The sequence below is a fragment of the Colletotrichum tamarilloi genome (assembly GCF_030869305.1).
Source record: "Colletotrichum tamarilloi strain Tom-12 chromosome Unknown Scaffold_7.1, whole genome shotgun sequence".
NCBI lineage: Eukaryota > Fungi > Ascomycota > Sordariomycetes > Glomerellales > Glomerellaceae > Colletotrichum > Colletotrichum tamarilloi.
Genome location: NW_026849390.1, coordinates 1,009,361 through 1,020,855, shown reverse-complemented (window position 1 = coordinate 1,020,855; position 11,495 = coordinate 1,009,361). Strand labels below are relative to the sequence as shown.

General features: G+C 55.8%; 4 protein-coding genes across 4 annotated transcripts; 1 reads left to right on the top strand and 3 right to left on the bottom strand.

Annotated features, from left to right (window-relative positions):
* Positions 1 to 808: 808 nt before the first annotated feature.
* CTAM01_03264 (Pex2/Pex12 amino terminal region) lies at positions 809 to 2,134 on the bottom strand (the record flags this gene model as incomplete). The annotated part of the gene is made up of 1 exon (XM_060519300.1): positions 809 to 2,134. One exon carries the CDS (start codon positions 2,132 to 2,134, stop codon positions 809 to 811), a length of 1,326 nt encoding a protein of 441 aa, XP_060386299.1.
* Positions 2,135 to 2,772: 638 nt separating this feature from the next.
* On the top strand, positions 2,773 to 3,375 carry CTAM01_03263 (thioesterase superfamily protein; the record flags this gene model as incomplete). The annotated part of the gene is made up of 2 exons (XM_060519299.1): positions 2,773 to 2,883; positions 2,965 to 3,375. The coding sequence occupies 2 exons, from the start codon at positions 2,773 to 2,775 to the stop codon at positions 3,373 to 3,375; spliced, it is 522 nt and encodes a 173-aa protein (XP_060386298.1).
* Positions 3,376 to 3,582: 207 nt separating this feature from the next.
* CTAM01_03262 (F-box domain-containing protein) lies at positions 3,583 to 5,669 on the bottom strand (the record flags this gene model as incomplete). Its single annotated transcript, XM_060519298.1, has 5 exons — positions 3,583 to 3,898; positions 4,012 to 4,153; positions 4,275 to 5,205; positions 5,293 to 5,388; positions 5,481 to 5,669. 5 exons carry the CDS (start codon positions 5,667 to 5,669, stop codon positions 3,583 to 3,585), a joined length of 1,674 nt encoding a protein of 557 aa, XP_060386297.1.
* Positions 5,670 to 7,328: 1,659 nt separating this feature from the next.
* On the bottom strand, positions 7,329 to 10,537 carry CTAM01_03261 (uncharacterized protein; the record flags this gene model as incomplete). The annotated part of the gene is made up of 3 exons (XM_060519297.1): positions 7,329 to 9,231; positions 9,294 to 10,148; positions 10,200 to 10,537. The coding sequence occupies 3 exons, from the start codon at positions 10,535 to 10,537 to the stop codon at positions 7,329 to 7,331; spliced, it is 3,096 nt and encodes a 1,031-aa protein (XP_060386296.1).
* Between the last annotated feature and the right edge of the window lie 958 nt (positions 10,538 to 11,495).

Genomic DNA, 11,495 nt, shown 5'->3' with positions numbered 1-11,495 from the left:
TAGTTGGAAGAACAGAGAACCAAAAAGGATAAGAAAGCTAGACCGGTCTGGTGGAAGTCGACAGAGAATCCAATACGCAGGTATTCCATTTCGAGAAACCCAACCACGCAATATCCACTCCAAAAAGAGAAAGCCAAGGAAGCAGACCAAGTTTGACGAGAGAAATAAGGGAAACAAGAGGAATGCAAGCATCGCTAGCTTCGCTCAAAAAGCTGCCTTCCTCTTTGCCCATCCATAAACCCTCCGAGCGTAGCAGACTCGGCAGACCGAGACATCCTGACGGCGAGACAGGAGGTGCGCCGCCCAGGCAAAAAAAGAAGTGGAAGCAAAACCGTTCGAAGAAGAGAGGCCCGACCAACAGTGAGCGAAAAACGTGAAACCCAATAGGGAAGTAGAATCGAATGCCAGATCACGTAGAAAGGGATCGGGGGGGCGTGGGGCCGGACCACCGCCCCGATGTGAGACATCCTCCCCTCCATTCCAAGCGGTGGAGGTATTCCTAGTCCCGCATTCTTCATGTCCGACCCTTGCTTCCACCGGGTTTCCACCTCCGAAGTTCTCAGAGCCAGAAAAGAAAAGACAGAAAAAAAAGGACAACGATGCTCTAGATCGTGAGTGGGTATATTATTCATATGGTGGATATGGCATACAAGCGGAAACAAAACAGGACAAGTTCGTGACCCAAACGCCATGGCCTTTTTCGGCTTATGCCCACCACCCTTAAGCAATCCCTTCCATCAACACTCACCACCGACTCTTTCTCGTCGTCGGTAAACTACTGACCCAAATTCTCTCAGTTGTACTAGTCTTACACCATGATCCTCCTCAACCCCTCCGTGCCTCCCAGGACGCGTCGGCCAGTGACCGCACACCGCCCCTGTCCGCTCTCCCACTTGCCTTCCTTGTCTCCCATGAAATCTTCCTGCATCGGATGCAAACCCTCCACCCACCGGTGAATACACGTGTAGCAGTACACAATACCCGTCTGACATGCCGTCGGTGTAACGATGGGATCCTCGCAAATAGGGCACAGCGCCGAGTCCTCAGGCGCAGTCACCGTATAGATGGGCAACAGCGAAGGTGTCGCGATAGGCGCCGTCTCAGCAGCCGGAACAGCCGCGTCCGCCGACTCGTCGTCGCCGCTAACCGCCTTCTCCTTGCCCTTGCCCGTCGCGGCAGCACCTGCTCTTCCAGCTCCTCCCTTGCCGGCCCCCAAGCCCGAGACCACAGGGGGCGGGAGATCCAGCGTCTCGGACGCCTTGCGCGACAGCTGCTTGGCGAAGTCGGACGCGTGCCACCACTCGAGGAACTTGAGCGCAAAGATGCTCATCGGCAGCAGCAGAGATAGGCTGGAGAGCAGACGCGGGCCCATCTCGCGCGGGGAGAAGAGGGATCGCCACCCGGGCGGCGCGCCGGGCTTTCCGTTCGCCTTACCGCCGCCGCTCGTGAGCGCGTCAATGGCCTGGTAATCGGCGCCCGTCATCCTCCTCATGCGGGTGCCGATGAGCCACAGGAACGGGTTATGGTACTTGCTGTTGTCAAACAGGTAGGCTAGGTTGAACGACAGCAGCGCAAAGTAGTAGGCCGCGTTGACGCTCGGGTAGATGTTGCGCAGAAACCAACGGTAGTAGTGCAGGAAGCGCTGCTTCAGCGTCGGGTTGGGCGGCATCTGGGTGTAGGCGGCGCCGAGGAGCGCCCGCGGCGCGTTCACCTCGTAACCCTCATCGAGCTTCCTCTGCAGGTAGGGGACGCCGACGGCGACGGCGAGGTTCATCCATATGTCCTTCGTGCCGAGCTTGAGGGTGTCCCTTACGACGGCGGGCGCGGAAGCGCTGGCGCGCGGGATCTCGGCGTGCAGGGCCTTTTCGCGCTTCAGGCCGTAAAAGTTCTCGGTGAAGCTGCCGCCGCGGGTCTTTAGGTAGTGGCGCTCGACGAGGAGCATGAGCAGGGCGTAGAGCTCATCGAAGGAGTTGAGGGGGCGCAGGAGGTAGCGCGGGTATCGTTGGGTGGCGATGGTGAGGAGGTATCGGATGGTGGGCGGGAGGAGGGAGTTGAGCTGCTGTTCGGAGATGAGCTCGAAGAGGGAGGGTTTCTGGTCGTCGAAGGAGCCCCGGAGGGCGGTCATGAACTCCATGGTGGACGATGGCGGGCGGGCATCGGGGTTGATGTGATGACGATACCGTCAATGGTTTCTTGCTGCGAGTGCGCGGATGCAAAAGAGTGAGTTGCGCTGTTATCTGGGCATGGCGATGACGGATCAGGTGTCGTCGGGTGGGTTGGTGATAATGGAAGGCTGCAGATCTCCGTACAGGTGAGGTGGTTTATCTTATCGTCGGCGGTTGGTTTGTCAGAAGTTGGAGGTTGAACGTACCGAAAGGGATTTGCCGAGGCAGTTCCACTAGCGTGCCGAAGATAGGGACCAAGAACCCGGGGAAGCCAGCGGGGCCATTTGCTGTGGAAATGGAAGGGTACCCAAGAAAAGGTACCCATCCGGACCCCCAACCGAACTCAATTGAATTATAGCATCAGCAATTCGATCATTCTCACTTTAGATCGAGGCTCACTCATAGATTGCCTATCTATTCAGTCATCGCCTTCTGGTTGATTATCTGTGGCCCAGTACCCCATCGATACCCTCACTTGATTCAGCTTTCTTCCAACAGCTAGAGCCCGACTCGCTGTCAACGACAGACGACACTCACTTTCTCATCTCACTCTCACTCTCACTCTCACTCTCACTCTCTAAACTCACACGACGACACCTCATTCACAATGGGCATCCCATCCCAGTTCAAGTCCGTCTTCGAAGCCAAGGCAGGCGAAGAGCGCATCCAAGCCTGGCTGAACCTAGACAAGGACGACGCGGGCAACTTCAAATTCGGTGTACGTCCCTTTCCCCCCCTTTCTCATCACGTCTCACCCCGAGCAGAGTAAACATAAACCAGCTGACACAAAGACCTCCAGAACTGGATGGGCGCCCTCATCCCCTCCATATCCCTCCTCTCCACCTCCCTCACTCCCACCCCTCGCGCCACCTTCTCCTTCACCGTCCTCCCAGAGCACTGCAACCGCGCCGGCAACCTCCACGGCGGCGCCGCCGCCACCCTCTTCGACTCCCTCACCACCATACCCCTGGCCCTCGTCAACGACAAGCCGGGCTACTGGCAGTTCCTCGGCGTCTCCCGCACCATCAATTGCAGCTACCTCCGCCCGGCCCCCAACGGCGAGGAGTGCCTCGTCGAGTGCGAGATCGTCCAGATTGGCCGTACGCTGTGCCAGCTCAGGGGTACCCTCACGAGGCGGAGCGACGGGGTGGTGCTGGCTACGTGCGAGCATCACAAGTTTAATACTGATCCGCCCGCGAGCAAGTTGTGATTTGGAACGGCCTTGCTTCTATCTTTACTTTTTCAGATGAATACGAGTGTAAGGAGTTTGGATGAGAAGAAATGTTGAGTGAGACTCACAATATCTATTACCCACGCGGTATACACATACAGCTGTAGACGTTACACATAAGCTAGAACAAATCCACAAAGCCAACAAAAACCATCAGATTCCACCAAACCCACCACCCCTATCCCATCACTGCTCTATAAGATGATGCCCACCAAGCACAAGATCCATAAGCTCGGAATCCGGCGCCGCCAACGCCGCCAAATCCTCCACCAGCTCCTCATCATCAATCTCGCCCCCGTCATCGTCGTCGTCCTCCCCCCACTCCCCGACCACAAAGTCCTCATCGTCGTCCTCGTTGCTAGCCAGCTCCGCGTCAAAGTCCATGATGGGCAGGAAATCGTGAATGTCAATCTTCTTGTCGTCGCCGTCCTTGGGGCCCGGCGCCCGGTCCGAGACCTTGAAGTAGGCGCTGGGTCCGCAGGGGCCGTGGGGGTCGTAGTCTCTGTAATTCGCAGAGGTTAGTTGGCATTGGCTCCCTCTCGTTCGGTATGTTCTCTCTTCTTGAGTAGATGCTGGAAAGGGAGGTGGGAGGAAGAAGGAGGAGATACAACATACGTATCGAACCAGTGTCCCATGACACCGCGAGCCGACCCAACACCGCCAATCTGTATCCCCTCGCTCCGCCACCGCGCGTGGCCGTTGAAAACGGAGAAGGTCGTCCACCTCACCTCACCCTCCTTGGTCATCCGAACCGTGCCTTCAGTAGCTAATTAGAATCAGTCGAAATTTGACGGAAAAAGCCACATGAAAAAAGGGGCCTTCCACCGTGAAGTAGCCAGGATCTTTCTTACGAAGAAAAGAAGACGAGGAAAACTTACCACGAAGTTGCGAATGCGCATTCTCATCCCACGAATCATCAACCGACCGCGACAACCCATGAAAATGCACAACAGGCAGCTCCTTCCCATCCTCCTCCCCGGGCGGCTGCACATCAACAACATACATCTTCATCAAGATAATCCTCGTCGCCTCCCCGACGTCCAGCGGCGGCCGCGGCACCTCGATCGGCGGCGGCTCCTCTCCAATCGGGAAATTATAGTGGAAGAAATCGTTGTAGTCGATGAAACAAACCACCCTCAACCACGTGCCCGCGACGCCGTACGGGTCCTCCAGATCCAAATCCCGGATCCCTCTCCCCGGCGAGGGCACGTAACTCCCCGACCACGAGCCCGCAAACGGCTTCTCCCAGAGGTTGGAAAATACCTTTGCGGTGAGACGCTGCGATCTGATGTTGCTCCCCAGCACGATCATGATGGCCTCCATCTTTTCCCAGTCCACCCGCCCCGAATCGTCGTCTCGAAAGGGCCCCCATTTCGTGCGCGTCGTGTACTGTCGCATGTCGTAGACCTTGCACGCGGCGTAGGGGTATACCCGCGAGGACCGCGTGCGGCCAAAGTTGAAGATGGGGCGGCCGTAGAGGCAGTGGAGCTTTGCGCTCTGTTGGTGGATGTCGTCGGCGGTCGGGTCCGCCGGCCGGGAGGAAGAGGAGGATGACGCCGACGAGGACGATGACTGCCGGCGGCGGCTGCTGCTTGTCGGGCGTGCTACGTCGCCGCGCGCGCGGTCAAAGATGTGAGAGCGACACAGAAAAGCCACCCGCGCGGGCTCGTCGCGGAAGAAGTTGGCCAGGGCGGCGGCGTTGCGGGAGACGGCGTGGGTGCCTGTGTCGTTTTGCGTCTCGCCTGTCGGGGAGGCATGTTGCAGCAGCCTGTTGACGACGTCGGATACGAAGGGGAGGAGGTCGCGGGACTAGTTAGGGTAGCGCAGATGAGAACGGGTTCATGATATCCCATATGCCTTTACGATAGTGAAGGGAGGTAAGGGAATCTCTCTCACCTTTTCGTTGAAACTATCCCCGGCGCAAACGAGACCGAGTCTCACGAAATCGTGCAGTTCCCTCTCCCAATCCAGCCCGGTCTGCCTAGGTGTGTCCTATTCGAGAAATCGTGAATTAGACCATTTCCTTCCTCTCCAAGGCGACGCAAGACAAAAGGTAACTGTGGGACAGAGGGTTTGTTCCATACAAGAGCATTCAAATACACGTCCTTGCAAAGTTTCTGATTCCCCTTGACGTAGGAGTGCAAGAATCGACATGTGCGGGGCAGACGTCCGAGGTCGCGGGGCTCGAGGCCCGAAAAGATGTGATGGAGGATCTCCGCCGGTAGCAGGTTGATATGCAGCACCTGATGCTGCTGCGGCGGCGGCTGCGACATCTTGGACGACGACGATGGGTACGGCGACGCCCTGTCGGATTCAAGCATCTGGAGGGGGGAGCTTATCGCGCCGCGGCGGGTTGCGATCTTTTGCGTGTTGTATATTCACGGCTCAGAGAGGGATGCGTCGTTGAGAAATGGACAAGTGGTTTGGGGAACAAGCTCCTGAACGAGGGGCCGGTCAACGAGTCACGACGAGAAGAAACATTTCTTGGGGTAGGTAGCAAAGCAATGAAGGTGGGAAGAATGTAGCAAGGTAAGGCAGGACAAGGTAGGTAGACAAACAGCGGATCGGAAGCTTAAACTTACGTCGTCCACCCGGTTGGTCAAACCGCCCACGCAAACCTCCCACGCGGGTCATGAACCACATGCAGCGTTCGTGCGGGGATAACTGCAGGGTGTACGGCGTTTGGAGTAGGTACCTATCCGAATCTATGTAAGGGCGGGCAGGGCGAGCGCGTGTGGGTACCGCCTGCCTGCGATCCGTGAAGCTCCCCCCCCGCGCCTGGAGTTCTGCACTTTGGTCAACCCCGGAGGTTAGGGGTGTGTGAGCTTCCGGCGTATCAGCGCGGTGGAGAATGGCGGACACTGTGTGTTATGCAGACAGAAGTGTTATTGCCTCTGAGATTGGTTCGTCGAAGCCCTGACGAATAGCTCTCTCGACTGAGGTTGCCTTACGCATACCTACCTCTCTGGCAGCGCAGCAGTTCCTCGGTTTTCCGACTGTCCCGTCCCCTAAAGCACATATTCTCTGGAACGTCAAGAAGCCCTCTCCATGGAGCCCTATCAAGAAGAGTCACCAGGAGTCAGTATAAGTCATCATGACGTAAGGCAAGGCAGAGAAGATCACTAATTACCTTACTTACCTAAGACAACGATCAAAAGGCGCTATCAGAGTCCATGCCTTAGCCCCGCACTCATCGGAGCCGGAAAGTGGATCCCGCCCGGCTCCGGACCCGGGAGGCCTAATGCCTAAAGCAAACGGAAGCGGAGCATACGATCCACAAAATTTCAACTCGCCAATATCACCGGCGATCCCTTGGCAGACGGCTCTCTTTCACAGCGCCGGGCTTGCATCAGGAAACGTCAGAGCCACCTCTCCGACGCAAAGAAAGTCACCGGCAATTCCCGAGCTACATGGCCTCGGATAGGTGGGATTTCCAGTCCCTCAGACATCCCACGTTCCGCGTCCTTACCTAAGTCGGTTTTCTCTTTTGGCAGCAGGTCGTCTACCGCGACCTGGAAATGGTATGGCGCCGACATGTATTAGACATTGCAATGGAACCTGGCATGTGGTCAGGCAAGATTATATTCATCAGTGTACTCTCTCCGAGACCCTACTTTTTCCGTCTCAGCGCTAATGCTGAAATGCCACGAAGAATCCATCGCGCTGTGGTAAGACGCGCGCATCATGGGGGTATAGATACAGTACAACACACAAGAAGGGAAAAAAAATGCGCAAGCTGAATGTCCATGCTGGCTCCCATTTATTCGATTTCATCGTCTGGGGCCGTCATCCTCGTGTCATGTCATCGCAAGAAGTGGTATAATATTTCAAAGTCAATCCCCCCAGTCGTCAATAAGTCGTGCCATTACCATGCGTAAGTCGTAATTAGAATGGCTTGAATGCAGTTTGGTCGCAATTTCGCTACTCGCCAGTTACATCGTGGTAGCCCCAGCGTTCAGCTGGAGACAATTATTGAGTAGATTGGCGCCTTCATGCAACAGCTCCCAGCGGGTGGTTTCGAATGAGTCTTTGAGAACGAGAAGCATAGCCGTGTTTTCGTTGATGCCCTTCATGGCCTTGAGCTCGTCTGGCGAGGACGCGCCCCCATATTTCAAAAGATATTCGCGCATTTGTCGTAACTGTTCCTGCTTGGATGTCGGGGGTGGAACATCGGGGCAGGGACCTTCCAGGGCGAATCCGTAACACCAAACAACAAGGGCAGCAAAGTATAGAACCCAAGGCCTATTGAGGAGTACGTCGTCTCGTGCAGTGTACGGCTCATCGTACTTGAAGCCGTTGGGCTGATGTGCCTGGCCGCCATCGGGTATGAGAACAGATCTGATGAACTTGAGGGCGTAAAAGGTTGCGTCGCGAGCCTTGGCGGTTGGTGCCCAAATGTCCTTCATTCTCCGTTGAGCACTATTGAGATCTTGCTGCCCAATAGCTCGCCCAAGAAGCCGCTTTGCCCTGGCAAAGATTTGACAGTCGACAATGTCAACGTGCATTGCCATATGTGCAAGATGATGCAGTACGGTACGGCTCTCGAAAACGACGTTGGCGTCATTCTTCTTCGCCGAGTCGTAGCGGTATGGGTCAGAAGAGCCTTCTGTTCTTGTGAGGGACTTGTCGAAATCTTCCTTCCAAGCATCAAAGGCCCTGGTCAGTGTTCCCCGCCATTTGTCTCTGCCGCCCAGTGCCTGAGACACGCCACCGCCAAGAACGTTGACCTGAAGGTCTCTTTGATTCATATGCCAACTAACGCTGAGAAGACCGGCCATGAGGACCATGCGACCAAATGGATTGGTCTGCACGCCTTGACCACTGAGCGTTCGTTTGAGACCCTCCAGAAAAGAGATGGGTTTCACACCGTTGGACAGTAAATTAGACTCGACTCTGCCAACTTCCGCACCACTCGTGGCTTTCCACAAGGCCTCATCGCAGGGCAGAGGCAGCCTCATTTCGTGCGTGACCATAACCGTAGAGTGGCCAAACATGGTAGCATGGATGGAGTCAATGACAAAAGCAGCAAACGCAGCTCGTCGTGTCGACTCGTTAGTGATCCAGTGATTCCACCACTCGTCTGCGGTGTGGGCCATGCCGGATGCTGAAGAATGGCGTGAGCTGTTTGTCTTGTCATCTCGAGGGTTTGGTGGCGAGTCGAGAGATGATTTGCCAATGAGAGACCTTCCACGGCGCATCAGGGTGATTGTGGTTGCGTGGTGAATGTGGGCTCGCTCGTGCAGCTCTCTGGTAGAGTACATCTTTTCGTACAGCTCGAGGAGTAGAAGTGTCTGGAACAGCCACAGCTTTGCCGGCGGCCTAAAGTTCGGGTCCATGAAAATCTCCCATCTCAGGTGCCAGGCTAGGAAGTTGGACAGCTGAGCACCCGCCTTTGTGACCTTCTGGCCGTGTGTTTTGTCGAGGCACGCCGCACCAATTGTCATCATTGCTAGAAGAAGCAGACTGGGCGTACGGTCGGGCGAGAATGTCGGCTTGTGGAGGATAGGAATCTGGTCACTGAAATGAACCCAGTACGAGCCGATGTAAGCCTGCATCATCCGCTTGCTAAGCATGTGATCGCCATCGCTGCGGTCACCCTCCAGAATGCTTTCACGTTGTCGCATCGCCGGAGCCTCATCGTTATCGTGAAACCTTTGGTTGATGAAGTCATAAATCTCTTGGCTCTTCTCCTCAGAGATTGTGGCCTCTGGAAGATTCTGGTCAAGCAGATTGTTGACAGCCATGACTTGATGAGGCCCCGAGGGAAAGTATCCCATAGGAACGCCGTCTGTTCCCACATAGGGGACGCTATAGGGGTTCTGGTACTCGCCGTAGCTGCAAAAAATGTTAGTGAAGTTCGTGGCTAAACGAAGGTCAAAACCAACTTGCTAACATACCCGGGAGCCACCATCTGGCCCATGGGCGAGCCTTCCCCTCCTTGTTGCGTGTTGAAGAGGTAGGCAACGAAATCTTCTGGGATCGTCACATATGGCGATTTACTCAAGATGCTATCGCTCCCAAAAACGGGGATCGTCCCAGGCATAGACATCTGATCAAGGAGCATCATCTCGCCTGACTGCTGGGGGTGACCCTGCTCACTGTACTCGGCCGAAGTGGTGGGTGCATATGTTTGGCCTTCACGGGGTGCATTACCCGCGCCGTTAGAGAAGTCGGAGGGCGGCAAATTGAATTGCGGAAAGTTTTGCTGAGTTGTGTACGGTGCAGACTGAGGGGTGTTGTGCGGCTGGGTGTGGTAGCCGTGTGGATTGGCGACCGGGGACATGTAAGACCCGTTGGTCTGTCCAACCGGCCTTGGGCCGCTCGGAGACTGTTGCGGGGGGCGATGCGCCTGAACGCCTCCGTAGCCATTGTCGTGATGCATGTAGCCGTCCATTCCGCCAGGGTGCACACCTATTGGGTATCCCGGCGGGGTGTTGGTTGCCTGAATGAACGGGCTACCAGATACATCTTTGGGCGACTGATACTGCATTTGGGCTTGCCGCATATTGGCGAAGCCCGTTCCCGGCCGACTAATCTCGGGCGAAGCAGACCCAGGCAGCGGGAAAGGTGGGCGATCCGTGGTAGGGGAGATATGGCTCATCATCGAGTCCTTTCGGTTCAGGGCGGACCCCTTGGCTGTGTGACGGTCTCTATGGCGGTTACACAAATCAAGCCGAACAAAAGTGCGACTACAATCAGGAAAGTCACAAGCATAAATCTGCTTGGGCGTGTGGTTGAGCTGGTGACGGTATCTGAAGAGTTGTTAGTTTTGTGGGACATGGACTGTACACGGCACCACCTACAAGTGCTCGGCTCTAGAGTAGCTCTTTCCACAGCCCTCCTGAGGACATTCAAACTTTTTGTCCAAGCCTTTGCGACTCCTCCGTCTTTTTCTAGCAGGGCCACCGTCCGAGTTGGAGGAGCCGGCTTTTCCTTCGTCTCCATCATCGTCCATGATGTCGGCATCCTTGTCTTCAGAGACCTCCCGCAGTCTTCCCCTACCGCTTTCGTGTTCCTGCTTGATGAAATGCTGCGGACTCGTCCGCGGCTCGTGATTTGTCGCCATTGTCGCAGGCCCAGCAGAGGGCAGCGTGGTTGAGGATTTGAAGCTAGCTGGATGTGCGGGTAAAACAGAAGTCATGGTTTTTCAGACGGCAGCTTCGTGAGATAGGCGTCGGAAAATCCGAGGTTGTTGGCGGCGCGGGTCCTGTTACGATGTAACGGACCAAGACTTAGAGACACCAGCTTCGTTGCGCTCAAAGTTTATTGTCGCAACGGTGGTACTTGAGATGTTGTTTCGCGAAGCCTACGGGGGGCGGTAGAAACTCTTCGTTGTCAAGTGGCGCGACTTTGTCGGTCCAGTTGGATCAGTGGTGCTGGACGTCTCGTGTTCTTCAGTATTCGTACTATACAAGCTGCGTGCGCAAAATCGCACTCGAGTTTTCTAGGTTGGCCTCTCCAAAGCCAATTGGAGAGGATTTTCAAAACATGACGGGGAGGAAGTAACACCGGCCAGTAGAGGTAACGGTAGCGGCAACAGCGTGGCAAGAAGGTAGAGTGCGATGCGTGAGGGAAAAGTCGCGGTTGAGAGCGCAGTCCTCGAGGACAGTGAGATGCTCCTTCAGTTGAGGTACCGAGACCCTTGAGGCGAGATCAGGCAAGGCAAGGTAAGGTAAGCAGCTGGGAATGGTTAGCAGGTGGATGTCGGTGGAGATGGTAGTATTAATGACGGGTCTGCCGCCTGTTGCGGTAAAATGGACGAGCGCTGGACTGCATGACAGAGCGAAAGAGAGGGGAGGGGGTGGGTGTCAAAAAAACAAAATAAGAGACGGCAAGGTTGGAGGTTGCGGATGGGAGTGGACCGGGGCCGAAGGGCTGTGGAGATGTGGACTAAAAAGGGCGATAGAGATGGACCATAGCGTTGCGACCTAGGGGGTGGGCGTGTAACAACCATGAGCCAGGCCTGGCGCCATCGACTCTCTGTTCCTCAGATCTTTCTCTCGTGCTCTCTCTCTCTCTCTCTCCCTATTTCCTGGGGGAGGCGTCGCCGCCGTTCCAGTCGCACAAGCTGTCGTCCGGGGCGGTCCAGCCTCTAAGAA